Below are 15,407 nucleotides of genomic sequence, written 5' to 3'. Positions count from 1 at the left end.
GAGAGTCTTTGGCCGCACCCGGCCATTCAAACTTTAGCCCCACCTTTTGAAATATAGTTCCCGATGCAAGAGATTTTTCCAGGCAATTCTCATTAAAAATGTTTAATTATCACAAATTAGTTGCGTAGTTTTGAGCAATATTATGTAGCATAGTTACATCTTTTTCAAAAAAATTCTTAATCGTCTTTAAATATTTTTGAAATTACTGGCAGCGTAGGAATATTGACGTGTTCCTGTCATAATGACGAGACAGCGCATGACCGCAATGGTAAAACAGCAGTTCCACCCTCGCGCCCCTCGAGCCCACCGTCGAACAACAAAAACGACGGCAGTTGGCTGGTGTATTCGTTCGCGACCTGTCAGTTGTTCGTGGTGCCAACGATTGTTGTGTTTAGTGCATCGTTTTGCTCTTAGTGTTTTTAATCTTAAAATATCAAAATGGTGAGTTGAAATAATCACCCATCGCTTATTGACGAGCCCTTATATAAACGGATATCACTTTTTAACGTCTTATTTTGGTAAAAACGCCTGAGTCGGTTGAAATTCTATGTTAACCGATGACTAACGCTATACCGGTTAAATTTTTGTCGCAATGCGGAACTTGCTGTTTTCGTTTTCGAAGTTTTCACGTATTATTTTTTTTATTAAAATAGCTCCATTTTGTAACGTTCGACATATTACTATCGCTGTCGCCTTGGTACGTTCGGTATTGCGTTGTAATTATCGATTTAGCATTTAATCGAGGAATGTACACATCCTTTAGCGTAAATTAGTTTGTGGGATTAATTAGTTCCGCCGAAATGTATCATTAGCGACCGTTTTGTAAGCAGCGGAAGCTTAAAAGTTATGCGGTGATGGCTTCGTGTATTTACTTGCATACCAGGTAGCTGCAAATGTTGATTTCATAAATTTTGACAGGCCGACCAACTCACGGAAGAACAGATTGCAGAATTCAAAGAGGCCTTCTCACTGTTTGATAAAGACGGAGACGGTACAATCACAACTAAAGAATTAGGAACTGTAATGAGATCGTTAGGTCAAAATCCCACAGAGGCAGAATTACAAGACATGATAAACGAAGTAGATGCTGATGGTAAGTGTCAAGTTATAATAATAGTTTTGTGTACGTATATACTCAAATTTTGACAATAAAAACATACATGTATATGTGCTAAAAATAGCTGTTTTTCTTTTTTATTGCACTTTTTCCAATGTAGAAAACAACTGCAAATCATATGCTACTGTTTTAAGTAATCTTCAGTTATAAATCATTTGAATATCTTATTTGAAATGAGTTACAGACAATAGCTAATTAAATTAGAGTCATTAGTAATGATTATGTAAATTTTAATTGAATTAAAGTGTAGGAAAAAAGAGTGTAGGTGCTTTAGTTTCAATAATAAAACTTATTCAGATTACAGTATTCTTATAAATTAATAATCGACAGATTTCTTGTTATTCTTTTATCGATTATTTTGTTAACAATAGATAATTCAAAATATTAAAGCCATTCCCTAATATCTGCTTTACTTTTATTACAAACCAAAATTATTTTGCTTTCATAGTAGGTAGGTATACAGATAGTTCAAAATGTAACAATCCTCTTGTGTAATTAATAAAAAAGAATTTTGTTTAAATGCAACAATAAAAAGCCTGTAGAGTGCAGAAAACAACATTTTAAGGCTTAATGTTTGATTTTTATCGGAAGCCTGTTTTCATTATAAAACATAAAATGTTTTTGTTATTGGTACATCATTCAGTAGACCGTTCCAATTGTTAATTACAGCTCACACATTTTCGACAATTTTTAATAGCATTTAAGGATGTTTCTGAAACTGGGTTATATGCTCTTCGGTCACATTATTGATTAAACAAATCCAAGGCCGCGACAGGTGGAACTTTATCGGTATGGATGGGTAGTGCGGATAGTTGTTAATAATGAAAAATGAAGTGAATTTATGGTTTTTAGTTAAAATAATAGGTTTGGTGCATGACGCTTCAATTTCGAATAGGTATAACGTCAAAAACAAGTCCTTGATTTTTGCTTTTTGTTACGGTCTCAGTACTGTATAAACTACTGGCAGCATTTTATACACCGTTGCAAACATACACACACGTACATATATACATGTGAGGAATAGTCATCTATGTATTATTTATACGTTGAACGCATTTAATCATCGTGCATTACAAATGTCACTTATCTGTTTGTATGGAAGAGGATGAGCAATAAAAGTTTTACGGGAATGTTTGACGATATTAAGCGCTTTTTCAGGATTAACAACGATGTTGTTTGGTTAACGAGGAAAAATTAATCTCAATTGCCGTATTTTGCAATTATTTTTGTAGGCATAAATTTATTCACGGCCAAAACAATGGAACTGTTAATTTTATATACCTCATAAAATGTTTTGCATACTCGAGATATAGGTTTTACTTATTTGTTCTCTTGATAGAATATTAGTTTTTTTTCAACTTTATAAAACGTTCAAAATATAAATTAAGTTTAATGAATATATTAAAGGTTGGTATATTACTTGAGCTGTTGCTGAGTACTTGAATTTTAAAATTTTTAAGTTTTTTTATTATCATCCCTTCGCTATCCACATAGCACTATCTCCTTCAGAAGCGACTTTCGAGAATTACCTATTATTGAAACGTCTAATTAAAGGATGGACGTGTGCCTTGGCTCTACCTTGCATATCGAAGATGTTTGATGGAAGTTCTTAATTAATAATAATCTACTGACGGTGTTTAAATGTCAACAGTCGGTTTAGGCCATAGAGAGGGTGTTTTAGTGGTTGTGGTTACGGTGTGGTGGGACGGCAAGGTTGAAATGCAAGCTATGCACTATATAGAGTGGTATCATCTGTCCGAATTTGGATAGGTTATATTAGTTAATTAATACACCAAATATGAGTTCATAACTTAAATCACAAAAGCAATGTTATAGGCACCTAGGTAACTTTAACTTTTTTTATATTCTACTTCAAGGTATATCTATATCTTCACGTAACTAACAGTTGGATTTAAATATAATGAATGTGGTAACTTATGGTTTGCTATTATTTTAACAGGCAACGGTACCATAGACTTCCCTGAATTCCTCACGATGATGGCGCGCAAAATGAAGGACACGGATAGTGAGGAAGAGATTCGCGAGGCATTCCGAGTGTTTGACAAAGACGGCAACGGTTTCATTTCAGCGGCAGAACTCCGTCACGTCATGACGAACCTCGGGGAGAAATTGACGGACGAAGAGGTCGATGAAATGATCCGCGAAGCCGATATTGACGGCGATGGCCAAGTAAACTACGAAGGTTTGTTTCAGTTTATAGCATTTCTTAAATGCTCTCTTCCTCTTTTCTTTCCTTTCTGTATATTGGCGTTCGCCTACAGGTGTTCCGTTATTTTCCTGTGTGTAACAACCTGTAAGCGAAAATGAGCACACACTCATGTTGCAAATTGTATAGCGTGTCTGAAGCCTAAAATTTTATTTTGGCACTATTGGGAGACACTGTACATAAAATATTTACTATGCGCTGCTTGTAGGCTTCTTGGAAATATACTTACACACTTACACATTATACATATATGTATAACTTTCTACACATATTGGCTATTATATACTGTGTGTGCAAATTTTATTTTTAAACTCGCACCTCGCTATGATCAACATATTGCAATAACGCACCGTACGCATATTAATTATTTTATATTTTTCTTCGAACATTTAATAATAAAAAACTCGGTTACTACTATTATCTAAAAGGAAGTGTTAGCGTGAAGTGCAATCATAAAGTTGTTTTCTTCCTGTTTCTCTATTTGTGCTTCTAAGTATAGAACACAGCGACATTGATAGGTGCAAGTGTGCAGTATGAATGCAATAATTGCGAATACCATTGGATTGTGGGTGATTGTGTGGTGGCTTTGTAGGCGGATACGTAATTAAATCGACTGTTTATGATAAGAACTAGCATTGTAAGCATTGAATTAAATTACTAATCCAATTAACATCCTCAAAAACTTGAATCAGTCGAAGTTTTTGACTACATTCGCGAAAAATTTTGTTTTGTTGGAAATTCAACTACTTGTGACCGTATCTGCTAGCTGTTGTTATTGTTTTTCTTGCAGATTTCCGCGCTGTTGCACGAATAGTTTTCGGCCGATAGTACACGCGGTTGTGCAAGTTTCAATAAAGCTGGTCAGTTGCTGTCTAGCTGTACATACGTTATCATAACCTTTTTACCTTTCATTCTTGAACGATTCAGCGCAAAAGTAAAGAAATAAGCGCAACTTTATTTCTGCGCAAACTATACAATTGTAACCGTTTCATCTTTATGAAAACGTTTTTGCACAATTCATCGTAAAAATAACAATTTGATTCAAAGTAATTCATTTGCTATTGTTCAAATGATGTGTGTTCTATTATTAATACTATCAATCGGTTACAAAAGTCAATACTACTCTTGTACATACCCCTTAATATTTTGCCTTTTTCCTTTCCCAATGTTTATAGCATGATGGGTCTGCATTTTTTTGTTGTGTAATTGGTGCTATAGTAGTTGCTCTTATTTTTTCTAAATATTCACTGTTTCTGTTTTGAGCCCTTAAGAATTTTTTCGCGCACGTTGTGGTTCTGTTATTTCCAATGAAATAGAGAAAAAAAGCACTTCCTTAGTCGCATTTAATATAAATAACGATAAGGTGAACTACATATATTAGTATTCCTCTAGGCGTACGAAATTAGAGACTTCATGTTTATTTTTTTTTTTTTGCTACTGTAATATTGTTGCCAGACTTCTTCACAGTAATACCATTACAGTTTTAAGATTAGTATAGTTACAAGCAAGTAAAACAATGGATTAACACCTAATAAATTTTGCAGTAGTATTAACATAATAATATCAACCAAAGTTAGAAAAATAATAAACTTACATTAAAGCATTTGCTTTTAATCATGTCCCCCGCCTTTTTGCTTTCAGTTTTTGCAAATCTGTTCCGCTATTTTTTTATGTGATGAAATATTAAGATATTGGTTGTTAAATATATTTGTGATGTTTGAACGATACAATTTCTATTAAAAATCGGAACATACTTCTTTATAAAGTTTTGTTATAGATCATAATTATTGTAATTGTATTTCACTTCAAACTCCAATAAGTCATCGATTCATCATCCATTAATGTAGTAATAACCTCTATCTTAATAATGTCACTCAAAAATGATTCAGCTTTTGGAAAGAATTAATGAATATTATATTATTTTCTTTTGTGGCCCTATTTAACGTTGAATATGTATTAGCCCATTTATTTATTCTTCTTTTTGCAGAATTCGTCACCATGATGACATCAAAATGAAGAGTATGCAGCATGTATTCTTCTAACAATATACTACTACAACCTGTTTTCAGCCTGGCCCACCATCATAACTACTATTATTACTACAACAACAGCAACAGCATAAACAATCATCGTTGTCGTTAAAATTAAAAAAAAAAAATAATTACGACATTTTCGTCGGGCTCTTTAAAAAGTGATTAATTAATAAAACTTGATCGTTGTTTAAACAAAAATAATAATTATAATACACAATTCTTTATTATGGCAAGACAAAAAATTTAATCGATAACAAAACACTATTCCCTACTGTTTTAAAAATTATAAAAAGTAATATCAGCAGCATATGTTTAAAAATATGATAATAATAAAAAATTCCTTACAAGTAAACTTTAATATGATTGTGTAAATTTTTGTAAAATATTACTACTACTGTTTCATTTTTGAGTCGTTAGTGTAGAAAAATACGATAAGTGGTTAAACACCAAAAAGCGTTTCCTTTATCTCCTGTTTGTTCTTATTGCCCTTTTTAATGTATATCCCTTCCATCTCTCCTTGTCCCACCATCGCTGCTGTTATCATTTTAAACCTCTTATTTTCATCTAATTGCCAATTGTTTAGTAGTCACTACCTGTTGCTACTAACTGCGCACTTTTCTGTGCTACAGCAAAAACTACAATTTTTCGTGCTATATGATTTAATACATTACAAAACATAATTAAAAATTACGTGTAGTTAACAATAGCGTCTAGGAGTTTATGGTCGATGAGAAGTCGTATGTGCAGTTCGTCATCACGGATTTTGCAGCAGCAAAGAAACTCTAGTTCGTTTTCTTTCTCACAAAGTATGAAATTTGGCGCGCGTCATTTTTTAGTTTGTACTTTCATTCTATTATTCTAGTTTAAGGCAAAGTTGTACTTATTGTTGTTTCGTTTATTGTTGGCAATTGAGAAACCATTGTCCCTGTTTCCCGAATGTCAGAGATTCGAAAGGAAAGAATGTAGCTAGTGTGTATGGGTTTCATACTTTGTGAAAGCGAAACATTGGATACAGAGCAACATCAACAGCATAAGGAATTACATGTGACAGTGTCTTTTGTGTATGCAATAGTTTCTTGATTTTTAACATTCAAAAAACAAATTTATCTACGATTTTCACTTTAAATTGTTACATATTTCCACTTTGTTCCGTTGCTGGTTAAGTGTTACGGGACGTATTGCTTGTTGAGTAAACTTTGTTTTTCGGTTGGTTGGTAGGTTCGTTAGCAAGTGATATGGAGTTTCTGAAATTGCCTCGATCAAAGGAGAACGCTAATTATTCTTGGTAGACACGAAATTTTCTATGTTCATTCTTCTCCCACTATAATTATTTATTGTTACTATAATTATTTTTTACCTTTAAGAAACTGTCGGTTACTGTGAAATAATTAGATGTTTAAATTTTAAATAAATGTGACTGGATTATAGTGTAGTTTTACTTCTTTCTTTCCTTAACAGTATTTCAAAAAAGCTTTCTAAGAAAATATGTTTCTGTTTGTTCTACATTTCATTTTACATTTATTGCGAAACATATGCAATAGAACTATTGAAAAGTCGCAAGTATTAATAGGAATTCGAAATCGTAAAATAATATGTATTTATTAATAAACGAAATTGTTACTGATGTACTTCCAAAATATGGTAGATAATAAGGGGTTCAGAAAAGTATTTGAAAGCTTTTAATTTATTTATATTAAACATTTTGCCCGACTAAGAAATCAATAAAAGCCATTTACTCACTGTTTCTCACAAGCAAACTACATTTCTGTAATAAATTGTTTTTGAATATTATGCGAAAATATTTCCATGTGTTAACTACTAATTTTGGAGATCTGAAATTTACTAATAATCGAAATGTTATTTTTTTACATTCAAAAGTTATCTACAGTTGTGATAAAAATTAGCAAATGTAAAAGTAATCAATTGATTTATNGAACATTTTCATGATCTGATTACTCTTATTTAGAAGAGTTAAGTAATTATTTTTAAAAGGAAATTGATCAGATATAATATTAATTTTATTAGGACACAGTATTTTCTCTCTTGTGATATATTTATGTAATTATTTATTTTATTAACGCCTCCAAACATTTAAAACGATATATATTTTCAGTATGATTTTTAAGGATAGCTTATTATCAGAAAATGAATTACAACAATACAGTACAGCAGTTTAAAACGAGAGGATATTAAAATTGTAAAAATAGCTTTGCAGCTAATTTTTAGGTTCAGAAGCGCTAGAAAATGATACTATTTTTGGAACTGAGACAAATACATAATAGTATAGTAGTAATTTTAAATCTAACGTAAAAATGAAGAAAAACTCGATTATGCGCTACTTAAAAGCCACTTGTATAAAAGTAATTTGTTTTCTTTCTACTTAAAAATTTTGCAATAATTAGAAATTCATCAGTATTAGTTGTTCTGCGTCCTTGTATTTTATATTATTTATTTTATAGGTACTACGACGTAGAAAGACATGATAAACTGAACAATACGTTTCCAAAATTATAGTCATATTCTGCCATTTTCACAGTGGTGATATTTGTGGGATCTCAAACGGTGGTTCGTGAACACAACGTAAAATTAACATTTTTTTTAGTCTGATATACCTGGCCAATCGACGCAACAATAATAAAAGTGTATATTGTGGTCGTTGGGGGTATGCGCGCATGATAAAAATAGGCGACACTAAAATATTCGTCCCGCGCCACGCTCTGCGACCGTGGCCGCAGTGATTTTTGTCAACAATAAAACGAAAAATAAAGACGCGACCGCGCAAAATAAACTAACTGTGCTCCTACAAAAAATCAATTTTATGAAATCGTAAACCTTATAAATCTGTGTGTCCTAATCTAATAGATCGAGTACAATAGTTTCCTTTCGTGGTTTCATCATTGATTCTTCGTTCATAGTGAAGTAAGAAAAATTATTTATACATACGTTTATACACCTACGGACAATCCCTACACAGCTGTAATGAATAGGGGTATCGATTGTTTTGACGTTTATTACGTTTACAGCTAGATTACACCACGTGCTTTTTAGTCGCGCATGACTATAAATTTGCTCTAGTTTTGCATATTATTTTTTAATGACTTCCTCAGTTTACATAGTTCCTAGCAATTGTACGTAGGTACAAAATAAATTCTTATAATAAATTTTTAATTATTTTCAGTTAATGACATGCTGATAAATAAACTTTCATAAAAAGCTAAATTTCTATTGAAAAAATCGGCACTACTCTCAGAAAAAATATCAAACAAGTAGTGTAATTATTTGTTTCCTATTTTTAACGATTGGTTCTTTGACTCTTTCTAATTTTAAGATTAACGTGGAAAACCTATTAAAAAAAAGTTATATTAAAAAAACACTTATTAAGTGTATTATTTCTACAAAAACTTGTTCTGCGTTTTAGGCAAATAATTGGACCAAGATGAATTTAATGTTCAGAAAAAACTTTCGTGACCAAAAAGCGTCCGGGGGAAAAACCGGTATTATGAAAACTTCTTCAAATCGGCACGCCAGTAAGAGATCAAACAGGGACCAAGGATACACTCCTATAGAAGATCAATACTTTAGGACCCATTTGTTTTTTAATTTACCTCGAAGTGATAGGTCCATTCACAATTTAAATGAATTAGAAGGTGGGTAATTTAGAATGAAGATCAACATTAATTAAATAAAGAGGCAGTTCCTGAAAATCGTTCACCAAGGTTGAAATGATTTATGGTATGACATGATCAATACTAACGATTTTAAATATATTAAAAAAACTAAAACAAGAACAGAAATGGCACTTGAAGAATGTAATCTTTAACTCCTAAAATTGTCTGCCTATAATTTATCAGTGTTAATTATTATCCAAAAATTCGCCATTACTAGTATATTTGGCAAGCAACACACAATTTGAGTCACTTTGCTCTATTTACCAATACGTTATCCGATCAAAACTTTGACCTTCAATGTAATATTATATTTAGTTTCACATTAGTGTGGTTGTTTTCTGCTGTTATATTTTACAAAATTTTAAGCATTTAGTAAACAGAAAGTGACAATTTATTAGTGAAACAAACTATATTTATAATATTTAAATACTCGTAAGGTATCCATCATCTATCTATACACACGACAATTTAAGCTGTTTATCAAATCTGTTGTAGAAATGTGTTCTTTTGTTGTTTTTTTACACCCACGTGATACGAACGCATACTAAAATTTGTTTGTAAGGTAGAACTAGATTTAGGTATATACATATCTTTTTTTCTGGTGCCAAAAATAGCAAATCTTTAATTACTAAAGCTGCCTATTTTCCGCAAGTAAAATTGAAAATATATTGTCTCAAACTGATTTATTTAATTCTGCACCTAAACTTGTTAACTGTAGAAGAAAAATAGTAGGTAGCATGTCTAATTATTTTTGCTTTTACCAGAACCTCGCTGTGGACCAATGACGGGAGCATCACTACAAAACATATCTCCACCAATTTCCGAGCCCGATTTTCCACAGCCCCTAATTGATAGAAACACAGATGCTTTATTAAAATGGCCATCCACCCCAACAAAAACAACGCCTACGAGGCAGGTACATGTACATGTAAAACTATAAAAAACAATTTTAACTTTCTTTTACAAAGGTGAGCTTCAGCTCTGGAAAAGAAGAAACTTCCAGAACATTGTCTCAATTGGATAGAGACTGTTTTATTATACCGGTTCATAGTCTGGACAGGTTTCTACCGGCCGGTGTACCTTTACCAGTAGGTATATGTGTATCAAAAGCGACATATTGCACGAATAACTCATGTATTCCGTAGAGGTCCTCCCCATCTAGTTCTTTGGACAGGAAAAATCAAAGTGGACTTAATGTTATGGAGGTATAAAGTTAAATTATTTTATCTTTCAAAAATTTTGATAAAAAATCTTTTTATCAAAGGTACCCGATCCAAAACTATGTATTTTATGTCATTTAATGAGTCCATTAGAACCAGTGGATCCCTTGCTAGAATCACCATTGACCCAGCCCATTTTAAGGCAACGAATAGCAGCTGGAGAACTTCTTTCTGACATTGCCCAAGCAAAAACTGCCGTTACAGGAATGCTTCTAGCCAACATGGAAAGAAACGGTAGGTACATTAAAAATATAAAATGTACAATTCAAGTATGTATGATAAAGTGACTCATAATTATTGTTTTTAGCTGATTTTCCTTTTATATCGTATTACATCGTTAACACAAGCCAAACAAATCCAGCCCGATTTTACAATGATTTGCGCACTTCCAGCTTAAAAAAATTCGATCCACGGACGACAAAGTATACGTCGGCACACACTTTGGATCTTTACACCGAAGTGGCATCAATATGTCGACCTCCTATTAACGAACCGGGTACATCTTTAACTCGGTGTCAAGGAAAGAGCACAGGGTACATCGTGTCCGTCTATAAGGTGTTTGAAGGCGACGACCGAGAAATTTTTGAAAGAAATTGGCTCTATTGGACTGGAGCGCGTATGATCTATAGGTAAAGATTACAATTAAAAATCACTTCAGTATTAAGCAACGTTCTGGTTCAAATCATTTAAGTGAAAGTACTTTATTTTTCGTAGATTCGTACATTATAGAGCAAGATCCCAGGGCTGCCAAACATTACTTATTTTCTGAGTAACAAAATAGGTGGAACAGAGTAGAATTAGTATGTACTTTGAACTCATAACGACATTTTAATTATCTCTGAGGGATGTTTGGCTTCTACAATTGATCTACCTGCTTATAAAAAGTATTAAAATAGTTCCCATCATGTTTAAAAATGAAGACTCAGTAAAATTACGATTTTTTTTGCAAACATTGAAGCATCTGACAGAAATTACTAACAACCGCAAGTGCAGTGTTGATTATTAATTTTAACAATATCAGTAGTCAGATTTTAAGAAAAGTGGATAACATTTTTACGTATCTTTAGTACCTGGTATCTGCAAATTGGTTCAAAGTACATTGTCTATGGTGCACACTAGTGTTGCAGTAAGTTTCGCTTGCATCTTCACATCCGCTTCCCCATTTTTATAACGGAAGCTTATCAGAAATTAGCAAAATGTTATTTCTCATCTTTTTGAAAATCAATATATCGGAACATTAAAACAAGTCGTAAAAGTCGTTTCAGCGATTTCCCAATATTGATATTAATTAAGCAACTACTAAATGCAAAATTTGTATTCGTATTTACTTCTGTTTCCGTTATGACACTTCCGTTGCATCGCTAGTACACCCTAACACTACCATATCCCACCCATTTTCTCAGAAAATAAGTAATGTCTTCGACTATTAGAAAATTATAAAGAATAACTAAAAATCCATGTTAGCTTTTTAACTGGGAAGCATTTATTTAACATACACTAAAATAAAAAACACCGTGAACACGACACACTAATCATGTTGCATTATAAAAAGTTTCCTCAGAAAGAGGAAATAGATTACTAATTTATAATTATGTACTAAAGAAGGTAGTACATACTTAAAATATGCCGAAAAGCAGCTTTTTAATTTTGTTAATTGTCAACTGTTTTTCCAGTTGGTAAACAAGGCAATAAGATCATCAATTGGAAAAGTTTATAACTATTAATTTTAACTATTTTCAGATATTTACCTCGTAGTGCTGGCCTCAAGCGTATTGTTTTACACAAAAGTATTAGTCCAAAAGGTGATAAAATGTACTTGTTGATATGCGAATGTTCAAATTTGCTATCGGACTTGACTGTGTGTGCAGTTCTGCTACCAGCCTTAAGGGCCCGACTTACTGGCTATACGGGACTTTACCGTCCTATTCAGACGTTTTAAACCAATGAATATTTTTATATTCCACTAAAATATTGAGATATGGTTGTGCATTTTATCGAGCTTATTGTATGTATAGTACCAACGTATACAAGGCCTGCCAAGGTAGTGAAGCAAAAAAAACCCGCCTCGCACTTCGCTTTGATTTTTAGCAATTTATAAAATTGAAATGCAGAATTTTAAAAACATTCTCGTGTGGATATTATCCACAAGATAATTTTTCTAGTGGGCAGTACTACCTATAGTTTTATGCCCTTCTGCAGACATAAAAGTTCGTATGCAGCTATTTTAACTTCAATTTTAGGTAATTAAATGAAAAAGCAATAATTTAGATAGATATTTTTGTGTATATTTATAATTACCAGTTGTAGTCAAATTTTAAGTTGTATACCTCCATATAAATACCTATTTTTATAAGTGCAAATGACTCATAGTGTAAGCATTTTTTTACTGACACATTGTATAATGTTAACAGTTCTAACATTTACTGTTATGTCTCAATGCGCACTTCTGTACCCGACAAAATAAAATGTATAAAAATTTCTTTTAAACACAATCATATACCTATTATACTACTTCTTAAATTTGAAATAAACGGTTAAAGCGTAATAATTGATAAATTATTTATTAATTATACGGGCTTGTTAGCAAATGTATAATTTACTACAATTTAATATCGTTGAAGATAAGCAATACTTTTAAATTAGAAACACGAAACTGGAAGATCAAAAATAAACTTCAAGGTACTTAGGGCACTAATCTCAGCAAAAATATATGGGATGGATATAACGCGCATTTCCCGCTAAAATGCTTAAACTTAAGAAGCATTCATCAGATAAAAGTATGCGTAGATACAATTAGTGCAGCAGCTTATACAATAATCTACAAACCATAAATTTCGCACATATCTTAGATACCGATAGCAGAACAATACTGAGGAAACTAGATTAAATTGTCAAAAAAATCGATGAAAAGTACTTCATAGCAGATGGAAAAAGAAAAGCTCTTGCGTCTACCCATAACATCGTGTATAACAATATTAGTGTTAGAATCTCAACAATGCGAGGACTATCTTAAATTTTAAATTAAGTTTACATTTCATTAGTTAATGCCCAGTGCAATTTGTCAAGTAGAAAATTTCTCAGGATCAGAGTATACAATGACTTGTGTCTCGAACGAAAAAGCCAGATATATGCTTGGTCTGAAATGATCAATTCTCCACAAAGACTTGTTATTCCACACATACAAGGAGCGAAGTTACTTTTCTATCACATAAGTCATTCGTTAAGTTGAAAGTCTCTTGTTTGTGTGAATAGTAGTAAATCTTTTCAAAAAACTTGATAACTGTTGACAATTTTAAATTAAGGTCGGTATGAATTTATCTGCCTATTTATACATGGCATTCATTAGTTTTTATATAATATTGCACACCAATACTGCTTTTATATCGATACTCATTGGCTCACCATTATATATTGTATTAATTCACATTTGTCATAACGATTAAGACGATAATAACGATTTAATTTTATTGGCCATCTATTTACTTTCATTTTTATACCATCATTACAACATAAGCTAAAATAAGCTTCTTTTGTTTTGTTAAACCTCCTTGTAATAGGTGAAAATTTTTAAACAAGTATACTGAAAAATAAAAATAAATGAGAGCAGCAATCATCAAATTATGTGTATTTTTTATTTTTATTACAAACTAATAACACAGGTTTGCGATAAAAAAGTTTTTTGTATAAATTTATCTTAAGCATGCAAATGTTGGTCTATAATTTGAAAATATAAACTTTGTTTTAACGTATCACGTCACATTTTTTTTTGTATGTAGATTAATATATGTATATATATATGGCTCTTTGAATCGGCAAATTTATTTGTTTTTTCACAAAATTCATTTTATAGCTTATATTTCTATTTAATATAGTCGTTTACACCGCCTGAAAAAGAAATAGTTTATAGCGCGCCATTATTGAGAGAGATATAATATTAACGTGTAATAAAAGATTGTGTTTCATTTATCTTTAACTATGGCTTCTCGGAGTTGTAAAAACAATTCAAATGTATTTTTTTACATTTGCGGACAATATACAATAGTTAAGCAAAGATTGAATATAACAGACTTTGTAAAAAATGCTTATTAAGCTTACTTCAGAATGAAGTTGTCACCAAGATAAACACTGGGTTACGATAAAATATGCCGGTTATGTGTTGAAGTGTTAAGACAGTGGACTTATGGTAAATCAAAATCATTGTTATTCGGTATTTCTATGTCCAAATTAGAATGCAATTGGAAGTCGGAGTGAAAAATGTCATCAATACGAGTTTGAAAGAAGAAAGTATTGCTTCCACCACTTTACATTAAACTTGGTTTGATCAAACAGTTTGTAAAGGCATTTCGACTTGACCAACGGTGATTATTTCATGTTTAGATATCGAGGTCATGATTTATATAGGTTTTAAGCATATAAAAAAATCGTAAGGACACAAAAAATTACTTTTTAAGAAAAAAGTCAATTCAAAAATCACGTTTTTTTTTTTTATTTTCGATTTTTCCATGCTTTAATATTGTCGGAGGTATTTTTAACCAACACCATCGAAAAGAGCATCGTTAAAAACATAGAAACACTGGTTATCGAATATTTTTTCGTCGCACTCATTACGTGGCAAGGGTTCAAATGGAAATGTGTTCTCTGAGCATTTATGGGTTAATGTGACGTGGTATAAACCATATGAATATCGTTTTCTATTACTTTTAAGACAATTACGACAAATATTAACAATTTAAGAAAAAAACTTTTCAAAAAAAAAATTTCGCAGACCTGTGTAATTCATTGTTTGTACTGTTACGAAGTTTTACTTATCTTTAAAAAAATAAAAACGATTGTGTGTAACTTTATCCACATTCGTAACATTACAACCGAAGAATTTTTACTCAATAAACGTTTTTTATTGCATGATATTCTGGCACCACATTTTACCTTATCCTTGTTTAGTGTCTTCTTTTTCTGAAAAGTATCTCGTAAACAATTAAATTATTTTAAGAACATGCCACTTCACAGCAACAATTACTTAATTTTCAAATCTGAGCAAACTGAGTATGGTTATTAGCTAAAGTTTCACTTTCTTGTTCATACCGTATCATTTTTACCAATATCTAAGACATTATTTAATTTATATCTCCACCTAATTAAATG

General features: G+C 31.7%; 2 protein-coding genes across 7 annotated transcripts; both read left to right on the top strand.

The window, feature by feature from the left end:
• Positions 1-305: 305 nt before the first annotated feature.
• On the top strand, positions 306-6,804 carry LOC108737636 (calmodulin). Its single transcript, XM_018470596.1, has 4 exons — positions 306-441; positions 919-1,093; positions 3,078-3,320; positions 5,332-6,804. Exons 1-4 carry the CDS (start codon positions 439-441, stop codon positions 5,358-5,360), a joined length of 450 nt encoding a protein of 149 aa, XP_018326098.1. The 5' UTR covers positions 306-438; the 3' UTR covers positions 5,361-6,804.
• Positions 6,805-7,422: 618 nt separating this feature from the next.
• On the top strand, positions 7,423-13,925 carry LOC108737635. 6 transcript variants are annotated; one of them, XM_018470593.2, is made up of 8 exons: positions 7,423-8,296; positions 8,796-9,024; positions 9,810-9,961; positions 10,014-10,133; positions 10,191-10,250; positions 10,310-10,499; positions 10,573-10,894; positions 10,980-11,950. In XM_018470593.2, the coding sequence occupies exons 2-8, from the start codon at positions 8,814-8,816 to the stop codon at positions 11,032-11,034; spliced, it is 1,110 nt and encodes a 369-aa protein (XP_018326095.1). In that variant the 5' UTR covers positions 7,423-8,296; positions 8,796-8,813; the 3' UTR covers positions 11,035-11,950. The 6 variants fall into 6 exon arrangements, with proteins under 6 accessions (XP_018326095.1, XP_018326092.1, XP_018326093.1 ...); XM_018470590.2 differs by lacking the exon at positions 10,980-11,950 and adding an exon at positions 12,006-13,923 and having other exon boundaries at positions 7,425-8,296; XM_018470591.1 differs by lacking the exons at positions 7,423-8,296; positions 10,980-11,950 and adding exons at positions 8,317-8,505; positions 12,006-13,924.
• Positions 13,926-15,407: the final 1,482 nt, after the last annotated feature.

This window comes from Agrilus planipennis, unplaced genomic scaffold (genome assembly GCF_000699045.2).
Source record: "Agrilus planipennis isolate EAB-ADULT unplaced genomic scaffold, Apla_2.0 scaffold87, whole genome shotgun sequence".
NCBI classification, from domain to species: Eukaryota; Metazoa; Arthropoda; class Insecta; order Coleoptera; family Buprestidae; genus Agrilus; species Agrilus planipennis.
Note: the sequence above shows the minus strand (reverse complement) of the source record. Positions and strands in the feature narration are given on the sequence as shown.